The following is a 20,362-nucleotide window of genomic DNA, read 5'->3' as shown; positions in this document are numbered from 1 at the left end:
TGTCTTTCTGAGATGATTAAGATTTTTAGATACAGAAATTAAACTAAGTAGTATTGTAGACTAGATAATTACATGGTAGATGTTTGCAGCTATAATCATTTGGCCATTGATTCTTAGAAGATTTTTTAAGACTGTAGGGAAAGAATAAAACCAAAAATTATGTTATTCGAGTTGCTGGTCACATATGGAAATAATTTTAACTTACCCTAAGCATTTGCAATTGAATTTTCTTCTTAGCTAAAATAGAAATTGTTCCCTTGCTTTATTACAAAATGAACCGTAAAGTTTGAATTTAATAAAAATTAATACTTCGAATTGTTTTTTATTGCACTTAATCGTTAATAGTTTGATTTTTCTTTTTTTCAATACTGAATTCTTTTTTGTTATTTCTGATAAAAATATGCACTTTTGTTTACTAAAAGTTACAAAACCTATTTATTTGAGGTGTTACATTTAATTGGAATGGCACTACAAGAAGAAAAACAGCATTTGGAGAATGTCATGGAGGAGCATGTAGTAACATTTACCTTTGCTCAGAAGATATCAAGTATGTATACACTTTTTACTAAACTAACTCAAAATAGCAGTGGTTTTAAATATGTAAGATAGCCTTTTATTTGATCTTACAGGAAATCCAAATTTGAATATATATTAGAGGCTATATATAATATTCATTTATGTAGTAAAGGTACTGTATCAGATCCTGATATATTTTTATAAAAATATTTAGGCTCTATATATACTTAAAATATATGAATTTTCATTCATAAACAGGAAAATTAAATCGAGTGAAGCACATACATTTTAAACTCTTAAGATACACTTTTTAAAACACAAAGTATGCTATATCAGGACTTCACTCTAAATTGTTGATGTTATTTTATAAAAATATATTGAAGATAATAAAGTTAGTTTTAAAGGATTATATTATTTTATATAAAGTAATGTGACTTTTTAAAAGGCCAAGGAGGTTTTTTTAGCTTTTTATTCAAAATATCAAACATACTTACATTGAAAGAGTTGTAAATAATCATATACCTACCACCTGGATTCAGTATATTTGCTATATTTGCTTTTACATTTGCACACTTTTTTGAACCGTTTATTTCAGACATCATACCATTTTACCTCTGAAGAGAAGCTTTTTCTCTATAATTTTCAGAATAAGCAGTTGGTCTGATAATTACCTGCAGGGGTGGCAACTCTGACTCTTTTTGCTTAGGGTTGTCTTCGTTTTCATCTCACTTGTGGGTTGTTCTTCATTCAGTGTTTTATAGTCAGTTATAATCAGCATTCCTTTTGATCCTCAAACGGTGCCAGATTTGGACAGTGGGAGTCTGTTCAGTTGGCTTCTTTGTCCTTTTGACCCAACCCGTTAATATCACGTTGCTTTTGGGTACAAAAGATGACTGCCCCAGGCTCATCTTGTACTTTCTCTGCCCCAGACCACCATCAACCATTTGCTGAGGTGTTTAAATGCTGAGTTGGTAAAATAGGAGTCTATGAATTCCCTGATTGCAAGGGATTATATTTATAACTTTGTTTAATGTTGTGTTCTCTGCCATTTCCTCCTAAAAGATAATGACTGAGAATATCGGGTTCTACTGGGAGGTGGGCAGGAATAGTCCTGTGTGCTCATAGATCTCTATTTTCCCCCTTTGCCTTCATCCAGTTAAGTGGGAGGAAGAGAGGAAACTGCCTCTTTTCACTGAAAACTATGGTCTTAGGTGCCAGCCTTTCCCTACTGTTCTCTGCCAGTATTTCTTTCTATGTATTAACATTGCCTTTTGTCTTCTTTATCACCAGTGCTTTTACTTTAAAATAACCACATAGAGGATAGAGCATCTGCCTGCGGACTGAAAGGTCCCAGGTTCGATTCCGGTCAAGGGCATATACCTGGGTTGCAGGCACATCCCCAGTAGGGAGTGTGCAGGAGGCAGCTGATCGATGTTTCTCTCTCATCGATGTTTCTAACTCTCTATCTTTCTCTCTTCCTCTCTGTAAAAAATCAATAAAATATATTTAAAAAATAAAATAAAATAAAATAACCACATAGAAAACTTCCTAATTTCATTAACTCATCTTTCGACGATCTCAGGTTCTCCCTCCCTGCCCTCCTCTCTTTTCTTCCTCTCAACAATCATTTTCTCTGAACATTCCTCATATTTCTCTCTAAACATTTCAAATAATTAAAACACATTATTTAAAGCCAGATCCCTAGTCTCTAGCCACAGAATTTTAGGTCTGGAAAAATATGAAAGATCACATAGTTCAATCTCTTCTTTTAGGAAAGAGGAACAGTTTGCTAGAATGGTAACACTTAAATCAAGAAAATCAGTATTATAATGGGGAGTAAAGGGAGAAATATGTATTACTTTCAGTAATAAAGATTTTAAAAAATAAAAAGGACATGTGTAAGAAAATTCAGTAATTGGTCATTTCTTAATATAAAACTAAATTAGCTAACATTGGATTAAATGTACTCTTAATAATACAGATTTGAGCCCTGATGGGTGTTGTTCAGTGATTAGAGCATTGGCCTGACCACCAAAGGGTCATGGGTTTAATTATCCACCAAGAACATGTACCTGAGTTGCAGGTTCAATCCCAGATCCCTTAAATCAATAAAAACCTTTTTTTTAAATTGTGGACTTGTCTTTCATGTCTTTTCCTCAAATAAAGAAATAATTCATAAAGAATTTTTTATATTTAGTTTTTTTTGTTTTTTTAAAATATATATTTTATTAATTTTTTACAGAGAGGAAGGGAGAGGGATAGAGAGTTAGAAACATCGATGAGAGAGAAACACCGATCAGCTGCCTCCTGCGCACTCCCCACTGGAGACATGCCCGCAACCAAGGTACATGCCCGCAACCAAGGTACATGCCCTTGACCAGAATCGAACCTGGGACCTTTGAGTCCGCAGGCCGGTGCTGTATCCACTGAGCCAAACCGGCCAGGGCTATATTTAGGTTTTATTAAAGAAAAGGTCACAGCAAATTGGTATATTTAAACACAAATGCACCCCTGTAATCCCAATTCATTTTCTTAGACTTATAGAATCTCAGGAAGACTTTTTAGCTGGACTTCAATTAATTAAAATAATCATTTTGGTATAAGATGTCAGTTTTGAAAGATTAAAGCTTTCTAGTTGTTAACTTATTTGTAAAGTACTAATATGTCACATTCTTAAGAAGTACTGAAAATCTCTAATAAGTAGAGCTGAAATCAACTGATAGGCTCATGATGTTATAAGCAACTTCATTTATCTTGTGCATAGTAATATGCGCTATAAAGTGCTAGCTGCTGTGATTGCGCCTTTTATTTTTTCTGCCCTAGAACCTGGTGAAGCACCAAACAACTCCCCCAGCATACTAGCAATGCTGGAAACACTGCAGAACGCTCCTTACCTGGAAGTCCACAAAGACATGATTAGGTGGATATTAAAGGTACAATTTTCTACATCACTCTTGTTTTTTGTGAGAAAATTAAATGCTTATTTTAAATTTTGATTAATGTTTCATAGCTTCAGAATAACTGATGCTATTTTTTTTGTAGACTTTTAATGCTATTAAGAAAATGAGGGAGAGTTCATCCGCCAGTTCTGTGGCAGAGACAGAAGGAACCATAACAGAAGAGGTATAAAAAGTAGAGTGTGGTAACACCAAAAAATTGTAGCAAGTTCACTATTTAAATTTATCTGCAATAAGTTGATAGTTGATATTAGTCACAAAAATGTAAATTCCAAGAAAGGTGCCACTAGTCTATTTTTAATAGTTATAGTCTGCTTTTTTTTTTTTTTTTTAACATGTTAGGTTGATAAATCTTTTGTTTAGAAAAGTTTAGATTGTAGAATAGTTTTTAATTAGTATTTACAATAAAGATATTTCTGGGGGTTTTTTTGGGGGGTGGGATTTTCTTTAGCATTTAATGGTCTAATTAAATGAAGCATAATTTCAGAGTTCAAGAGACAAAGACAAGGCTGAGAGAAAGAGAAAAGCTGAGATTGCCAGACTGCGCCGGGAAAAGGTCATGGCCCAGATGTCTGAGATGCAGCGGAACTTCATTGATGAGAACAAAGACCTCTTCCAACAGACAGTAGCGGAGGAAGCCTCTAACTTTGCTGTTCTTGATAATAGGTAAGAATTTTAAAAATCAAAATTTTTTAATCTCTTGCCCATTGACTCTCAACTGTGAAAGAATTTTTTTCCTTATAAGTACATTTTTTATCCTAAAGTAATTTAGAAGATTGATAGGTAAATTCTCTGGCCTCTAGTTATAGGAATTAATCTTATAAATGAGTTTTTTAGTATATGAGTGTATCTCTAACTATAGATAATTAATGTGTATGCTTCAAATGTTACACAGAGACCCTTGTCATTCACAAAAGAATGAGTACACAGTGCCCTGGCAGGTGTTGCTGGGTGATTAGAGCACCAGCCACACACCAAAGGGTTGTGGGTTCAATTCCCAGTCAAGGGCACGTATCTGGCTTACAGATTCGATCCCCCGGCCCCTGTCCAGGGCATGTGCAGGAGGCAGCCAATCGCTGTGTCTCTTTCACATCAGTGTTTCTCTCCCTCCCTCCTTTCCTTCCTTCCTTCCACTCTCTCTAAAAATCAATGGAAAAAAAATCCTCTAGTGAGGATTAACAAAAACAAAACAACCAAGAGTGAGTACACTAGGCTCAGTTAACTGAGTGTATGGCTTCTGTGTTGCATATTGAAGGCTCTAAGGATTAAAGGAGATAGTTTGATAAATATGAAAGATTTCTGGCATTTTAAGTCATCAAAACCGTATGTGTGCATACCTGGCATGTACTGTTTTGTGATTATATTGAAACTTCTTGGGCTCGTTAATTATATTCATGACCTTTCATTACAGCCCTATGGTGTCAGATACAACACTTATAGCATTGGGCCCAGCACAAACTCAGGTCCCTAAACAAAGACAATTTGTTACCTGTATATTGTGTCAAGAGGAGCAAGAGGTGAAGGTGGAAAGCAAGGCAATGGTACTAGCAGCATTTGTTCAAAGATCAACTGTATTATCAAAAAACAGAAATAAAGTCATTCAGGATCCAGGTAAGTCATAGCTTCATCCTCTCCTTTTAATAATGACTGCCGCCCTAGTGGTTTGGCTTAGTGGATAGAGCATCTGCCTACAGATTAAAGGGTCCCTGGTTCAATTCCAGTCAAGGGCACATGCCTGGCTTATGGGCTCCATCCCCAGTGGGGGTGTGCAGGAGGCAGCCAATCAATGATTCTCTCATTGATGTTTCTCTCCCTCTCCCTTCCCCTCTGAAACCAATAAAGATATATTTTTAAAAAATAATAATGACTGCCACCTAGTGTGTGTGGTGATACACAGAAATTTTATTAAACTAACAATAACTCCATAGGCTTGGTGGTATCTTAGGTAACTTAGGCAGAAATTCCCCACTTGACAGATATGGAAACATTGCAGAAGGCTAAATATTGTTTCTGAATTACACAGCTCGTAAATTGCAGGGATTCAAAGGAACGTTTTTCTTTGTAATATAACATTAACACGCTTTGCTACTTAACAATCATTCCCATTCCTCAGCACGCTTGTATATTAGTTGACACACAGAAATAACAATTATTTTGTCTCATGGATAGATCCAAAGTGTACTGTCTTGGGAACAGTTGTGTGAGTTACCTATGTGAGAAGCAATCCTTGAGTCAGATTCTGGCTTAGAGTAGTGATTGTATCTCAGATAGGGTTCCCCAGAAAGATTTTTTTTATTTTTTTCTCCCCAGAAAAATTCTTGAGATAGATAGAGATTACCGTTTGGGACGTTTATTAGGGAGAGCCTTGGCATCAACATGTGTGGGACAGGGAGAAGGAAGCAAGTTTGGGCAAGGGAGAAGTTAAGCTGTCACAAAAGCCCTCACACAGTCCCATGGGAGCTCTGAGCTGGTTGGCCCTCCAGAGGCATGCTGAGTTGGGGCAAGGGGGCTGGTCTTTGTACCTGGAAACTGATCAGTGATTGCTTTGGGGCTCCTCTGGAAAGAGGTGTGACCTTGAGCAAAGCAGTCATCCCTTAAAGAGGAATGACAGTGAGTGTCTTCCTACTGCTGAGGGAGTAAGTCATCATTCCTGCAGAAGCATCTAGCTGCACGTTATTGAGTCCACCATAGACACTTTTGTCTCTCCTCTTAGAGTTGTTCATATGTGCATATGCTTCAGCAATACCAGGAAATTTCTTGAGAGTAGAAACTGTCTTTGGACTTGCCAAAGCACTTAGGCAGCAGGTGCCTTTCACGCTGTAGGACTGAAAGGAGGTTTGAAAACTCCCTGGTAAGATTGCCTTTTCTCTATAAGGAAAGTCTGCATAGTGTGACTGTCAAGCACCCAGTTAGGAAAGATTGGTCTGTTTTCATCTTTTGAAATGGTCATTTGAACCAGGCGATATATAATTTCATTCCAGATCAAAGATAAAGTCGCCAAGTTTATTTATTTTGTTATTTCATGAAGAAAAAAACGTTGGCTGGCTGTAAGCAGATTTTCTTTATGCTGTAATATTTTCACTGTTCTATCAATCAAATTGAAGATTGAGTAATTCTTTCTATAATGTTACAGAATTTCTAGGATAATACTAATTTACTGTACACAGAGAACTCGAAATATTCCAAAAGAAACCAGGCACCCATATTATGGTTGTCTTTATTTTTCATTTCCTTTGAATATTAAAAATTAGCACCAGAGCAGAAACTGATTTCCCCTTTTCCCCACCTCTGGTCTGGGTCGCTGTCCTGGATATTTTGCTGCTACTTGGACCCTGGTCCAGTGATTGGGGTTCTTCTCTGCATGTGTTGTCATTAGGCAGAGTCTTCTCTAGGGAGTGCCCATTGCTGCCAAAGCATCTGTTTTGCTAGAGATCACGGTGACCCAGCTGCCCTGCAGGCGTTAAATGCAGCCCATGAAGAATATCCCTTTTACTGAGCTCGGGGCTTTGGAGGGAATGGGAGTCTCTCAGTGCCCTGAGAGTATGAAATGTTCAAAAGCTTAGATGTGCTTAAATACAGAATTCCAATTTTATTTAACAATTCAGGGATGTTTTATTTGCCCAGGGTGATGAAAGTTAAAGGGTCCTGCTTTCTAAATAATCCAGGGTCTTGCATAAATCATTGGTATCTCAAAGGAAAGGAATAAACTAGCATTTCATTTCAAGTTTACATGCCCTTATCAAGGATTTCACAAAAACTAAAAGCTTGGGTTTTGTTTGTTTGTAATGCAGAAAAATACGATCCATTATTCATGCACCCTGATCTGTCTTGTGGAACACACACTGGTAGCTGTGGACACGTTATGCATGCCCATTGTTGGCAAAGGTAATATGTTCTTAATATTGGTCAAGAAAAGCTTATTCAAAGGTTCAAAATTGAATTTTTATATATAGGAAATTCCATTCTAGAAAAGGGGGAAAAGAACTAAAAATGTTAAAGAAAAACTCCACATCACTGCCTAATAAATAACAATTAAAATTGAGTTGCTTTGTCATACATATAAAGGAATGACAAATTTTATAGTATATCAGCTATATTTTTTAATGTGGGGATCTATGTCCCCTAACAAACTAGATGAAGAAAATATTTTTACAGTGTACTTGTTACTTCCTGAGGTTGCCATGGCTCCCTACGCTAAGTTGGAATAACCGCACATTTTCCTGTTTTAGAACTCTTAGAACCCATTCTGATCATTAAAACAACTCAGAAATTAAAGCACCAGTATTAAAAATAATTCCGTTCATGTTAAGATTTTTATTTTTGCATTATTTGTGAAAACAAATAATTTAAAATATTGAGGCTTATGGTACTTACTGAAAAAAATTACCGTTGTTTTTGATCCCTCATGTTTTCTAATTGTAAAGGTATTTTGATTCCGTTCAAGCTAAAGAACAGCGAAGGCAACAGAGATTACGTTTACATACAAGCTATGATGTAGAAAATGGAGAATTCCTTTGTCCCCTTTGTGAGTGCTTGAGTAACACTGTTATTCCACTGCTGCTTCCTCCAAGAAATATTTTTAACAAGTAAGTTTTGACTCATAAAATCTTTATATCAAAGCAATAGTTGCCTTTGAAGATAATGAAATAATAAGCCCAGAGGGGGGAATCTAGGTAATTGTATAATGTTTTCCAGATACTTTCCAAACTTTTTATTTAGTCATTTCTTCTAGCAGGCCTATAAAATATTTTGGTTTTTAGAAAGAAATAGGCCAAAAATTAACAATTTCTTGTTTATCCATAGACACTATAGAAAATTCCTATGTATTCATGAAAACTGTCTTTATTTCTAGGATCCTGCTTACTTTTCAAGAGATGCTCAGTAAATTGATAGGGGAGAGAACAGAAGCTCAAATGGACTTTAGTGAATATTCTAACAATTAAATATAATTTTTTTGCAAATTACTGGCTGATAATAGCTTCAGGAGTTGGGCCAAAACAGTGAAAATCCCTTGGTGTATTTAAAATTGAAAATTTTTGTCATTTCAAAAATTTTAGGGTGCTTCTAGTTAATAGGTGTGACTTATTTCAAAATATGGATTTAATACTGTCTACTATTTAAATCTGATTTTCATTTATCAGTTTAGACTTATGGTATCTACATGAACAAATACTAATTTGAGTTTTATGAATATGAATCTATTAATTTTAGAGAGGAAGGGAAAGGGAGAGAGAGGTAGAAACATCAATGATGAGAGAATCATTGATTGACTGCCTCCTGCAGGCCCCACACTGAGGATCAAGCCCGCCAAGTAGGCATGTGCCCTGACTGGGATTCAAACCATGACCTCCTGGTTCATAGGTCAACGCTCAACCACTGAGCCAGGCCAGCCTTGCAAGCTCATGCTTTTTAATCACAAAAGAAAATCATGGTATTGACTTATCTGTAGTTGAACTGATAAATTAATCATTGTTAGATTAAGGATTCACTACATAGAAGGAGAAAAAAAAAACACCTTTGTTGGATTTCACCTCACTTTTGTGGTTTAGGTTTTGTATTTTTTCCATAATAGCCAATTTTGGCATAATAATGAAGAATAAAGGCTTTGGAGTCTGATATGACTGGGTTTGAATGCCAGATCTGTTCCTTAGATGGCTTAGTCAAGTTAGATAGTGCTAAACCTCAGTTTCCTCATCTGTAAAATGGGGATAATAATATAACCGGTTTCATTAATATTTGAGGATTGAATCTAATATTGTTAAATGCTTTACTAAGTGTTTGTCACATAATAAGCACTCGGTAAATAATGGTGGTGGTATGAGGACTGTGTTATTTCAGAAATACCTGCAAATCCCAATACTGAAAAAAGTGAAGTTTTTGACAAATAATGTTATTAGCATCATAGTAACAAATAATATATTTCTATTTCCATTGGCAAAAATATGTTTAAAATGTTAGCCTCATGATCATTTAAGGAGTCTTTATACCTTTTTTTTTTTTTTAAATAGAGATGTCCCCCTTTATTTTTATAGTTGATAGCGCATCTTTTTTTTTTTTTTTTAATCTTCACCCAAGGATATGTTTTCTTATTGATATTTAGAGAGAATGGAAGGGAGAGAGAGAAAAGCGTCAATGTGAGAAGCATTGATTGGTTGCCCCTCGTACACACCCCAACTGGGGTTCGAACCCACAACCTTCCCATGCACAGGATGGTGCTCCAACCAACTGAGCCACCTGGCCCGGGCAGGATGCACCTGAGTCTTTATATCTTAACTAAGCAACAACAACAAACTACTAAATACTTTTTATAATTTTTTCTAGCAGGTTAAATTTTTCAGACCAACCAAATCTGACTCAGTGGATTAAAACCATATCTCAGCAAATAAAAGCATTACAGATTCTTAGGAAAGAAGAAAGTATTCCTAGTAAGTTCTGATAATCTGCTTTCATTTTTCCCTAAAGTCCAGAAAGAATTGTTTAAGATTGTTATTTTATTTTATTGTTAACAGTATTGCAAATGTCTCCCATTTTCTCCCTTTTTGCCCCTCTCCATTCAACCCCCACCCCACCCCAGGCCTTCCCCATGCTATTGTCTGTGTCTATAGGTTATGCATGTATGCATATTGCCAGGGTGCTTGTTCCAGCATTAAGAAGGGTTCAGCAATCTGGAAAAGGGGCTGGTGTAATTTAACTAAGAGTCCAGAGACGAAATATAATTTTGAAAGGCATTTGGGGGTCAGAGGAGCCTAGCTCAAGAAACTAAGATCTCCTCATCTCAGGACCCCATGCTTTTTATTAACACAAATTGTCCTGAGGCGAGGTGGAGATATACACTTCAAAGGGTAGGATTTTGTATACAGAGTCCATTGTCAGATTGGAATTATTAGCCTACGGCTGTTCAGGTGTTTGGCCAGTAGGAGGCAATAACATGTAGATTAAGATGCCTTGAGCTGTCTGGCAGCAAACAATCAATTTAATGCATCCTTTTCAGGTTTGGGGAAATGCCTTCAGTCATTCCCAACAGGTGACAACATATGTGACTCAGCCCTTGTTGAGTCCCCAAGTTCCATCAACCTTTGGATGAAACTCTTGCAATTATGACATGCTGGCATTGGCTTCCGGCAGCATATATGTTCTTTGGTTAATCTCTTCTTGTCTCTTCCCACCCCAACCCCAGTTTTTTATTCTATGTTATGCATCCATGTCTCGAGACGTATTTTATTAGTTTATTTTGTTCTTTAGATTCCACTTATAAGTGAGATTATGTGATATCTGTCTTTCTCTAACTGGCTTATTCACTTAGCATAATATTTTTTTAAATGTTGCATTGATTTCAGAGAGAGAGATAGAAACATCACTGATGAGAGAGAATCATTGATCCACTGCCTCCTGCATGCCCCACATGAGGGATTGAGCTTGCAACCTGGGCATGTATCCTGACCAGGAATTGAAGCATGATCTTCTGGTTCATAGATTGATGCTCAGTCACTGAGCCATGCTGGCCAGGCAGCATAATATTTTTTTAATGAAACCTCTCATTTTAAAATTTGGCTTACTTTAATTTTCTTTGTCTTAATGAACTACATTTGCTTGACTGTGTTACTTCTTATTCCTTGAAAAGCCACTGGCTTATGTGAGGTTTATAATAAACTAGTGACCCGGTGCAAGAAATTCATGCACATTAAATGGGAATTAATTAGAGGAAATATTTTAATATTGCTATTTGCCCTTTCTCTATAATGGAAGTGTCAGAGATGAAAGAAAATTAGTAAAATGTATATGAAAATCTTCCTCCTGTCAGAGTCTGGGGTGCACCACGGGAACCAGAGTCAAGTCCCTGCCCACATGAGCCTTGAAAACACACGACACCCAGACCCGGCCGGCCCCACCCCCGTTGGGCTAGATCCAGACCCCCATCAAGCCCCACCGGGGCAGGGGGCTCAGCCTCAGGTCCCCCGGGCCGGGGCAGGGGGCAGGCCTTGAGGTCCCCATCAAGCCCCGCAGGCAGGGGCGTGGCCTGAGGTCCCCCATCAAGCCCTGCATGGCGGGGGGTTGCGGCCTCAGGTCCCCCGGCCTGGCACCGGGGCAGGGGGTGCGGCTTGAGGTCCCCCGTCAAGCCCCACCAGGCCGGGGGCACAGCCTCAGGTCCCCGCCCTGGTCCAGCGCCACGCAGCCTCAGGCCCCTGCTGATTGCTCATTAAGGCTTGTTACAGGAACTTGGCCTCCTCTGTGGGCACAGCCATCTTTGTTATGACATGACGGTCAATTTGCATATTTCCTCTTTATTAGATAGGATACTACTCATGTATCTCCCCATGTTATTGAAGAACTTCTGAGGGTGGGCGAATATAACTGTCTCTTACAGAGCTGGCTTCAGCTCTCAGTGGCCTAATTAACTTTATTGTTGGCATTACCAAAGGCCTCCCAAGTTTCACAGCATGCACTGCAGTTATAACGCAGGGAGAGCAATCTGAGCAGAATTTATATCATTGATTTTTATAAAAAACAAAACAGCAAACTCCTCCTTTTCCTACCTTCCCTAGCTATGTTCTAGTGGTTCTACTATTAGGAAAAGCACAGATTACTAAAGAAGGTGCCTTGATCAATCAGAGCAGTGGGATTTCGCATGCTCTGAATGCGTGTTATGCAAGCTTTTATTAATGGAAATTTTTCCTGTAGTTTCTAATTTCTTTGACCTATATTTAGAATGAAATTTATGTTGGACTTTCACAGAAATATTGTGGACTGATGAATAATGATATAAAATACTTGTTTCTATAGATATTGCCTCTTCAAAGAATTCAGAAAATATGGATGAATTGCAGCTTCCTGAAGGGTTTAGGCCTGATTTTCATCCTAAGTGAGTACATTATTTATTCCTTTCAAGATTGGCCCACTTGAAATGAAAGCTAAGTTAGCAGTTAGTAAGAATATGATTTGTAAGCTGGAAGCAAAATATTATAGGACATTGATCTTGAATTCTGAGATTTAAGCATTGCATGATGATATTTATTGCCAGTATATTGATCAGAACGTAAGAATTACATGGCATGTTTCTCACCAACCTCTCCTAGTTCGAATTGCTAACTCCCTATTATACCCCTTTATCTGGCTTTCCTTAACAACACCTCATCAATACATCTAAATCCAAACTGCTCAGTTCCCCCCACATCCTGTGCTTTCCTAACTTCTGATCTCCATACATCTATTTATGGCCCCACCAACTTGTTAGTAACCCAAGATCAAATCTACAATATTTTTATCCTCTTTTACCCCGTAGCCAATTAGTTATAAAGTATAGCATAAATTCTAGAGCTAGACTGCTTGGTTCGGTTCTTAGTAGCACTGCCTACTAGCTGTGCAGCTGTACAAATTGCTTGATCTCTCTGTACCTCAGGTTCCTCATCTGTAAAGTATTATGAGGTTAAAGTGACATAATACATGTAAAGCCACCTGGACATTATTCCTGGCATGTACTAAGTAACACAATAAAAATAGCGCTTAAGTAGAAAAAACATCAGTCCTATGCCTCCCACATTCCCCTTACTATCTCCAGTTCTGCTGTTTACTTCCATATTTCTAGTTACAACAGTTAGTTAGCTTCTGTTTTGATTTATCATTTCTAAACAGTAATTTGTGTTGACTGGCTAGCAATTTAGTATTCAGCTGTTAGCTCAACCCTACCCACTGCTCCTTACCAGTCTCCCAGTAGAGTTCTTTCACAATTTTTGGTTAAATCCGTTGGCATTGTTTACATTATAATTGTTGCTACAGATACATGTTACGGGTTATAATTATATATTTTTTCTTTTACAATTTTGTCTTTCCTGTGGTTAATAATTGCCTTGTTTTTTTTTCATGTACTTGGTTTTCTATAGGTGTCACTTCGCCCGCCCACCCCCCCCCCCCCCCCCCCAAAATGCTACAATAGATCTTTCAGATGCCTAGCAGTTCTCCTGGCTATGTTCCTCTTATTTGTCTAGATCTCCTATTCTCCTCGTTACTAATTTGCATACAACTGCCTTAGGTAGTTTAAGTGGTTCAGTTCCAACATAGCAAATAGCTGTTAAGAATCTGAAACATTTGATGTGAGCACATTGTTTTGAGCTAATCCTCTCTGTGTTCATTTCAGGAACCCTTATTCTGATAGCATAAAAGAAATGCTAACAACATTTGGAACTGCTACTTACAAGGTGGGACTAAAGGTTCATCCCAATGAAGAAGATCCCCGTGTGCCCATAATGTGTTGGGGTAGTTGTGCATACACCATCCAAAGCATAGGTAAGAGATTTAAAGTCTCTCATTAAGTCACAAGCATACATGGACATGAGTTATGTGTAGAAGCCTGTATTTACATGACATGTTTAAAGTGGGCAACAATATGAAGACCTTGAAGTAGGAAATGCAACATACTGACAAAATATTAGATTGACAGGTTGTAAATTAACCAGCAACAGAGAACTCATTTTGGTGAGGATTTATCTTCTTGTCAGTTGAGGGAATGTGTTTTAATTTTTACTTTTCATCCAAAGTTCATTCATGTATAATGACTTGGAAATTTCAAAACCTGACAGTATTGTGCTCTCTCCAAAAAGAATGTTTATACTACTTTTTGAAATCATGATAAAATATACATACAAAATTTACCATCTTAATCACTTTTAATCTGCAGAAAGAATTTTAAGTGATGAAGATAAACCATTATTTGGTCCTTTGCCTTGCAGACTGGTAAGTTATTAATTTACTCAATTCATAGAATGGTAGAATGAAAATTCTTTGGTTCTGCTTTTTTTAAAGCTTAAAAACTGAATTGGTTATTTAAGCATAGCTTTACTCATTTCATAGTAAACCCATTTTCTATACTGATATTGAAGAAGTAATGTTTGTGGTTTAATTTCTAGTTTTTCTTTTAAATAGACTTCAGCTCTTTTCATCTAGAGTTCTTGGTTAAACACATGAAAAGATGGGAAAAAAACAGAGTGCTTGTTCTCCACATGCGACTACCTTTCATAAGCGACATTTAAATTAAGTACACACTAATGTGAAAACAGTACATTTTATGCCTAGAAAAATGAGGAAGGGAAATATACAGTCAAAGATAGCTAATTTTTACTGTGTAGCTAGTGTCAGGTACATCATAAAATTGTCCTTACGAGTAAAATCATGTAATTTGATTCATGTAGAATCACCCTGGTTGGGGTGTGTATGGGAGGCAACCTATCAATATCTCTCTTCCTCTCTCTCTCTAAAATCAATAAAAAACATTTTTTAAAAGATATCATAGCTCTAGCCGGTTTGGCTCAGTGGATAGAGCCAAAGGTCCCAGGGACTCAAGGGTCCCAGGTTCGATTCCGGTCAAGGGCATGTACCTCGGTTGCAGGCTCCTCCCCAGTAGGCGGTGTGCAGGAGGCAGCTGATCGATGTTTCTCTCTCATCGATGTTTCTAACTATCCCTCTCCCTTCCTCTCTGTAAAAAATAAAATAAAATAAAAAAAGATATCATAAATTCAGTTGCATACCATTTAGAGAGATTTCATTGTGCATCTAGCTTTGCTTCAGTTGGCTGTACTTTGAACTAACAGTCCTCAAAAGAGAGAACTACTTCTTATGCTGGCTTCTTTGTGTCAATCTATTTCAGGATGACTGTCTTAGGTCACTAACAAGATTCGCTGCAGCGCATTGGACAGTGGCATTACTTTCAGTGGTGCAAGGGCACTTTTGTAAACTTTTTGCATGTGAGTATTAATACATGTACCATAGATGTTATGGTAATTTTTCTTCTATAATTTTGGTTTTAGTCATGCAACTTCTCTCCATTACAAGAGAAATATTTTGGTAATACTGTTTGTTTTATATACAAGTTCTAGCTTATAAATTCATATATATCTTGCAAAAAGATAAATGTAAACTAGGTTATATACATTTTAAAAATAATACTTATGTTGGCATATGAAATGTGTTAATGTATTTTTTCTTTAAATATTCAGCATTGGTACCTAATGACAGTTATGGAGACCTTCCATGCATATTAGATATTGACATGTTTCATTTATTGGTGAGTATCTTGTAATTTGTGTTTGACATTTCCTTTATTGTACTATAGAACTTTACCTTAGACTTAGTGAAAATTATAGAGGCAGACAGGAGGAGTTAACATCTTACCACTTCTGAATATAGTTCTTTCTGAGGGGCCTCAAAAAGAAAACATTGTTTGGCCTGTGTGACTCAGTGGTTGAGCATCAACCCATGAACCAGAAGATCATGGTTTGATTCCTGGTCAGGACACATACCCGGGTTACGGGCTCAATCCCCAATTGGGGGTGTGCAGGAGGCAGCTGATCAATGATTCTCATCATTGATATTTCTCTCCCTTCCTCCCTGAAATCAATAAAAAATATATTTAAAAAAAATAATTTTCACCTCTCTATGCTTCTTGCCTACAGAGACGTAAAAATAATACTAGTGATTAAGGGTTGCTGCTGACCCATACAGTGCTATTGAGCAGATACAGCCCTGTCTGTGGTCACACTACTGAGCAATAGAAATCTCCTTTGTGTGATTTAGGGAAAGGTATGTCTTCTGGGCAAGCTGGTGCCAGGACACACCACTGGCTGAACTTCAGCCCCACCTCAAAGGGCCCCTTCCTCAGGACATTGAGTGCAGTGCCACAGGCAGCAGCCTCAAGTGCTGTTTCCTTAATTGCTTTGGCCATCAGATTCTGTACCTTTAAGTTGGTTAGTACCTACCTCATACAGTGTGTCAGAACTCAGTGGGATGGTCAGTGTAAGGAGCTTAGAGCACTGTGTCCCTAGTAAGTGTTAGTCTTTGTGACTGTTCCCATCGCTCCTGTGAAACCACCATCGTATAGGCAGCAGGAGGTAATCGGAGAGCTAACACTTATTGTAGACCTGACTGCTTTCACATGCATTCTTATTTAGTCCTTTACAGCCTGGCTACTGGAGTATTAAAAACACATGTAGATCATCTGTAGTTTACTAACAAGGAAACTGAGACTCAGAGGTGTTAACTTGTCTAAAAAGCTCATAAGAGGACCTGGAATTCATAGCTAGATCATTGTAGGTCCAAAATCCATGCTTTTTCCACTGCTTGCTCCTAGAAAGATTTCAGCTGTTTTTTCTTTGCTTGTTTTTCATTAGAATAGTTTTTTGACTTTTAGAGAGAGAGAGGAGAGAGGGAGAGAAAGAGAGACATCGATGTGAGAGCGAGACATCTTTCAGCTGCCTCCTGATGCCCCCCGCTGGGGATCGAGCCTGCAACCCGGGCATGTGCCCTTGACTGGGAATTGAACCAGCAGCCTCCTGGTACACGGGACGACACCCAACCAACTGAGCCTCACCAGCCAAGGCTATGATTTTTATTACTAGAGGCCTGGTGCATGGGATTCGTGTACTGGGCAGGGGCAGGGGGGCATGGCCTGCAGGGGATCAGCCCGCTGCGGGAACAGCCACTCAAGCAGCTGTGGATCCACCCTCTGAGCTGCTGCTCCCGCTGCGGGAGCGCTGCTCTTCACAGTCACCAAGCGGTGCTCCCACTATGGGAGCGCACTGACCACCATGGGGCAGCTCCTGCATTGAGCGTCTGCCCCCTAGTGGTCAGTGTGTATCATACCGACTGGTCAATAGGTCGTTCTGGTTGTTCCACCATTCAGTTGCTGGGCTTTTATTATATAGGATTATTTACATCTAGAGGCCCGGTGCACGAAATTTGTGCACTGGCAGGGGGTGTCCCTCAGCCCAGCCTGCACCCTCTCCAATCTGGGACCCCTTCGGGGATGTCTGGCTGCCGGTTTAGGCAGTCGGACATCCCTCTCACTATCCGGGACTGCTGGCTCCCAACTGCTCACCTGCCTGCCTGCCTGCCTGCCTGCCTGATTGCCCCTAACTGCTTCTGCCTGCCAGCCTACTCACCCCCTAACCACTCCCCTGCCAGCCTGATCAACGCCTAACTGCTCCCCTGCCAGCCTGATTGCCCCCAACTGCCCTCCCATGCAGACCTGGTCGCCCCCAACTGCCCTCCCCTACTGGCCTGGTCACCCACAACTGCCCACCCATGCTGGCCATCTTGTGGCTGTGGGCGCCACCATCTTTGAGGGCGGGGCAGCAATTAGCATATTCCCTCCTTATTGGCTGTGGGCACCGCCATCTTTGCAATGGCTTGAGGGTCAATGAGCATATTCCCTCTTTATTAGATAGGATAAGTTCTATAGAGGGGAATCACTGGATAAATGAAATGATAGTACCCATCAAGACTCTACTCTTAAGGAATTTCATTTAGCCAATTCAAGTGGGATTTCTAATGTATGTGCTATTTAAGAACAAAGATTTCTTAAAGGGAGGAGCTGAGCTCCAGAGGGGGTCATATCAATAAGATAGAAACACGTTTAGGTGTGAAGGGAATGGCAAGCTATCTGACACTCTATATTTGGTGTCTAGGTGGGCTTGGTGCTTGCTTTCCCTGCGTTGCAGTGTCAGGATTTTTCAGGGATCAGCCTTGGCACTGGAGACCTCCATATTTTCCATCTGGTTACTATGGCACACATCATCCAGATCCTACTTACCTCATGTACAGGTAACCCCTTTTTGTCAGCTTCTTGAAGGAAGTATTAAAGGAAAAGGTACTTGGATGAGAATAGTATATAAATTATAATTAGGCTACTTGTCCTTATTTAATGTGACAAACTTTGAAACAAATTTCTTTCTCCTATTAAAATTCCTTAACAATGTGAGTCATTTTTATTTTATAAGTTTAGTCATATTTGAGTACCATAGACTGTATGTTTAGCTGATCTAGCTCACTGCATGCTACCTGGCACCCTGAATCAGCACAGCTTCTTCTCAAAGCCTGCAGGCTCCTTGTTATGAAGGAGAGGAATACTGTGCTCACACCTGAGGAATTTAAGTTCTGTGTGTTTTGTGGGAGTATTTTCATGCTATATTTGAGTGCTTAAATGACGTGGTCACCAATCCACTTAATAGGCAAATACAGAGTACTATTTCCTTTTCTTTCAGAAGAGAATGGAATGGATCAAGAAACTCCTGCTGGTGAAGAAGAATTAGCAGTTCTTGCTTTGTATAAAACACTTCGCCAGTGTACAGGAAGGTGGGATCATAATCTTTACATGATAGCATGAAAAAGGCACTTATTTGTAAATAGGGGGAAGTGCTGTGTGTTGACATGTTTTTATTGTTGTTGTTTTTATTGACTTTTGGAGAGAGAGGAACATTGATTGGCTGCCTCCTGCATGCCCCCTTCCAGGGATCAAGCCCACAACATGGGCATGTGCCCTGACCAAGAATGGAGCCTGCAACCTTTCGGTGCACAGGCTGACGCCCAACCAACTGAGCCACACTGGCCAGGACAGTTGATGTTTTACAAAAGAATTCTCAGAGCTTCTCACATTTACTTGGCCATGGAACCCTTCTTTTGCTTAGGATATGGTACATGGAGACATGGAATTTATTTTGGAAAGTGCTATTCTAAAACATCATCTCACTAGGAATTAAAAAGTGCAAATTAAATTGACCTAATCTGTTTTTAAGGCAATATCAAGACTGGCAGGAATGCAGTGAAATTATTCGAACCTGACATATTGTTGGAGTCCTTTTGAATTGGTACAACAACTTCATTTAGCTTCCTCACAGTATATGTCAAGAACTTTTGTTTTTTAACCAAGTTATCCCATTTCTGAGAATCTACACTAACAAAATAATCCAATATATAGATAAACCTGCCCAGCCAGCATGGCTTAGTGGTTGAGCGTTGAGCTGTGAACTAGGAGGTCATGGTTAGATTCCCAGTCAGGGCACATGCCTGGGTTTGCAAGCTCGACACCCCCGTGTGGGGCATGCAATGAGAATCATTGATGTTTCTATTTCTCTCTCCCTCTCCCTTCCTCTCTGAAATCAATAAAAATATATATTTATATTAAAAACTTATAGGCATAAATGTATACACTCTGATATTATTTATATTAGCAAAGAATTTAAACAGTCTAAGTACTTGCTTGCAGGGGAATAATTTGGTATCAGTTATGATTGCTGTGTTCCAGAATATAGCATTTATGATATTCTGAAAAGCATGTTAATTTTAAATTTCATATATTAAATTATAACTAAGACCAATTAGTATGAAAATAGTTTGCCAAAATAGTGCCTGCTGATAAAAATTCTAGAATAGTGGATAGTTTTTATTTTCTGATTTTTCTTTTTATGTTATTATAAATTTTAATAACAGCATTTGAAGCTATATCACCATGTTATTTTATTACTCATTTTTACTTTTTAATCCTCACCCGAGGATATTTTTTCCATTTATTTTTAGACAGAGTGGGAGGGAGGGAGGAGGGGGAGGGAGAGAGAAACATTGACATGAGAGAGACACATTGATTGGTTGCCTCCTGCTTGTGCCCTGATGTGGCCAGGGGATTAAACCTGCAGTGCCCTTGACCGGAAATGGAATCTGAGACCCTTTGGTCCATGGGCTGATACTCTAACCATGGAGCAACCGACCAGGGCTATATCACCATTTTATAACTGACATTCTATTATAGTCAGGGCTACCCACATTATGCTGTAGCTAGAATGACCTTTTCTTTTAAATTTTTCTATTTTCATTTTTCTCTTAGTGCTTTGAAAGAAATACCCTCTGGCTGGCACCTGTGGAGGAGTGTCAGAGCTGGCATCATGCCCTTCCTGAAATGTTCTGCTTTGTTTTTTCATTACTTAAATGGAGTTCCTTCCCCACCTGAAATTCAAGGTAACTTCTAATTTCTTTCAAAATGTAGGAAATGTATGTTGTCTTTCACTCTAGCAGCTTAGAATTAAGGTAACTTGCAAAACTGAAAACAGATTAAAAACTTAGAATATAGC

General features: G+C 38.6%; 1 protein-coding gene across 10 annotated transcripts in view; it reads left to right on the top strand.

Moving 5' to 3' along the window:
* UBR2 (ubiquitin protein ligase E3 component n-recognin 2) overlaps positions 1–20,362 on the top strand; it is a 122,195-nt gene that overhangs the window by 81,056 nt on the left and 20,777 nt on the right. For 8 of the 10 annotated variants that reach the window (XR_009453509.1, XM_059701697.1, XM_059701692.1 and 5 more), the window contains 16 exons: positions 445–547; positions 3,340–3,449; positions 3,559–3,639; positions 3,961–4,139; positions 4,885–5,084; positions 7,265–7,358; positions 7,898–8,059; positions 9,795–9,898; positions 12,255–12,333; positions 13,606–13,754; positions 14,146–14,201; positions 15,112–15,208; positions 15,461–15,528; positions 17,927–18,062; positions 18,503–18,593; positions 20,119–20,249. Coding sequence is in view for 9 of the 10 variants with exons in the window: in XM_059701697.1 (XP_059557680.1) it covers positions 445–547; positions 3,340–3,449; positions 3,559–3,639; positions 3,961–4,139; positions 4,885–5,084; positions 7,265–7,358; positions 7,898–8,059; positions 9,795–9,898; positions 12,255–12,333; positions 13,606–13,754; positions 14,146–14,201; positions 15,112–15,208; positions 15,461–15,528; positions 17,927–18,062; positions 18,503–18,593; positions 20,119–20,249 (1,840 nt within the window). In the remaining variant the exon portion in view is untranslated. Of the gene's footprint in view, positions 1–444; positions 548–3,339; positions 3,450–3,558; positions 3,640–3,960; positions 4,140–4,884; positions 5,085–7,264; positions 7,359–7,897; positions 8,060–9,794; positions 9,899–12,254; positions 12,334–13,605; positions 13,755–14,145; positions 14,202–15,111; positions 15,209–15,460; positions 15,529–17,926; positions 18,063–18,502; positions 18,594–20,118; positions 20,250–20,362 lie in introns of those variants that run through there. The other 2 variants (XM_059701694.1, XM_059701701.1) reach the window with 2 other exon arrangements.

The sequence above is a fragment of the Myotis daubentonii genome, chromosome 6 (genome assembly GCF_963259705.1).
Source record: "Myotis daubentonii chromosome 6, mMyoDau2.1, whole genome shotgun sequence".
NCBI lineage: Eukaryota > Metazoa > Chordata > Mammalia > Chiroptera > Vespertilionidae > Myotis > Myotis daubentonii.
Note: the sequence above shows the minus strand (reverse complement) of the source record. Positions and strands in the feature narration are given on the sequence as shown.